The sequence below is a fragment of the Nicotiana tomentosiformis genome, chromosome 1 (assembly GCF_000390325.3).
Source record: "Nicotiana tomentosiformis chromosome 1, ASM39032v3, whole genome shotgun sequence".
In the NCBI taxonomy this organism is placed as follows: Eukaryota; Viridiplantae; Streptophyta; class Magnoliopsida; order Solanales; family Solanaceae; genus Nicotiana; species Nicotiana tomentosiformis.
Window position 1 is genome coordinate 114,149,692 of NC_090812.1, and position 2,291 is coordinate 114,151,982.

Consider the following 2,291-nt stretch of genomic DNA (forward strand, 5'->3'; position numbering starts at 1 on the left):
TTGATGATCTCCTTTTTGACCACGTCTTGCATGGATTCATTGAGTATCCTTTGATGTTCTATGGAGGGTTTGGAATCTTCCTCCAAGTTAATCGTGCACATGCAAAACGCGGGGCTTATTCCCTGAATATCTGCCAAAGTCCTCCCAATAGATTTCTTCCTCTTGTGGAGCACCGCCAATGTAGAGTCAACCTGCACGTTAGTCAAAAAGAGGAAAGAATAACCGGTAATAAAGAACAAAGGCCAAGGAATTCATACATGAGATGTGGAGGCAATGGCTTCAACTCAAAGATAGGGGGATCTTCAATTGAAGGCTTTGTAGGAGGAGTTTTCCTATTCTCAAGATTCAAGGAAAGCTTCCGGGGTGCATAGTTGTACGACCCCATTCCTTGTAAAGAATCAACACATTCAACGAAGCCATCCATCTCGCCATCATCAAAATTTAGAAAGACAGCCTCCAACATGTCACCCACATTAATCGTGGCAATTGTATCATCAATAATCACATCGGTCACCAAGTCCACGAACAAACACACTTCATTGAGATTTGGTTGCCTCACTATTCGAAAAGTGAGTTCTCCGGATTCCACATCAATAAGAGCCTTCCCCATAGCAAGGGAAGGTCTACTAAGAATAATCGGGACCTCATAATCAACTTCATAATCAAGAATAACAAAATCTATTGGGATAATGAACTTGTCAACTAGAACCAATACATCCTTAATCACCCCAACGATCTCTTCATTGTACGATCAGCCATTTGTAATCTCATAGATGTAGGTCTTGGTTGCCCAATTCCCAATGTCTTGAAAACCAAATAGGGCATCAAATTTATACTTGCCCTAAGATCACAAAGAGCTTTGGAAAACTCGGCAATTCCAATGGTGCAAGGGATTGTGTAAGTACCAGGATCTTCCAACTTAGGATCCATCGAATCCATAATTGCACTCACTTGATGAGTGACTTTGATAGTTTCAAAATTCATCGATCGCTTCTTTGTCACCAAGTCCTTCATATACTTTTCATAACTAGGCATTTTCTCCAAGGCTTCAAGTAATGGCACATTTATCGAGAAACTCTTCATTATATCAATGAGCTCTTTAAATTGATTCTCGCCATATTTCTTGGCGAGCCTTTGAGGGAATGGAGGAGGTGGCTTAGGCAATGGTGCCTTAGCCGTTTGCACTACAGGTTCCGGTATGTCAATCACATGCTCCCTAGACGGGTTCACTTCCTCTTAAGTCTCGTCCACCGTGTCATCAATATAATTACGCACTTCATCATTAGCTTGCACTACATTGGTTGGGATCTCCTCTTCTTCTACCACTTGCTCATCATCCACAAGTTGCCTTTGACTTGAGGTGGGTACATTCCCACCTCTTCCACTTCTTGTAGTAACGACCATGTCATGACCCGTATTGTTCCCACCCTTCGGGTTCACCACCGTGTCACTTGGTAGTGACCCCTTAGGACAAGCATTTAGAGATTGAGAGATTTGACCCATTTGCACCTCTAAATTGCAGATCAATGTGTTGTGTGAAACAAGTTGGGCATTGGAATCGGCATTCTTCTCCATCATTTATTTGTACATGTTCTCAATACATCTCATTTCATTGTTGGAAGAACTAGTACCATGGGAAGGATAAGGGGGTGAGTTGCTCGGTTGTTGAGACATCGGGGGCCTTTGAAAACCTGACCCCCGATTTCCTTGATTATTGTTCCACCCGCCTTGGTTGTTGCCTCCCCAATTGCCTTGGTTATTATTGTTATGCCAATTCCCTTGGTTATTTCTTCCACTCCAATTGCCTTGATTGTTTCCACCACTCCAATTACCTTGATTCAAATTGCCTTGATTGTTTGAAGGTTTCCATTGTTGTTGGCTAGGGCCTTGGAAGTTGTTTCTTTGCCCTTGAAAATTCTTCACATATTGGACCTCCACTTCTTGGTCATTGTAAGATTCATCTTGAGCAAATCCACTATCAGCTTGCACAAAATTATCCACTCTTTGTTGCACTTGTGAACTTCTTGTTCTTCGCTTGTTCACCATCATATTTACTCCCTCCATTGCATTGACTTGCCTCAGGTTTTTCACTTATTGAAGTTGAGCCTTTGCCAATTGGTTCATGGTGGTAGTCCACTTGGCTATGGCTTGTCCATGATCATGCAACTCTTTGTGAAGGTGAACCACGTTGGGGTCACTTTATGGAACATTAGCTCGAGATTGCCACGCGGAAGAAGTATCTACCATCTTATCCAAGATATCACGCACATTCGCATAAGGCGTAGTCATGA

At 42.5% G+C, this 2,291-nt stretch overlaps 1 protein-coding gene across 1 annotated transcript; it reads right to left on the bottom strand.

Moving 5' to 3' along the window:
• Positions 1-202: 202 nt before the first annotated feature.
• Positions 203-1,575, bottom strand: LOC138908864 (uncharacterized). The gene is made up of 3 exons (XM_070199551.1): positions 1,272-1,575; positions 837-1,184; positions 203-738 (listed from the first exon to the last, which is right to left on the bottom strand). The coding sequence occupies exons 1-3, from the start codon at positions 1,573-1,575 to the stop codon at positions 203-205; spliced, it is 1,188 nt and encodes a 395-aa protein (XP_070055652.1).
• Positions 1,576-2,291: the final 716 nt, after the last annotated feature.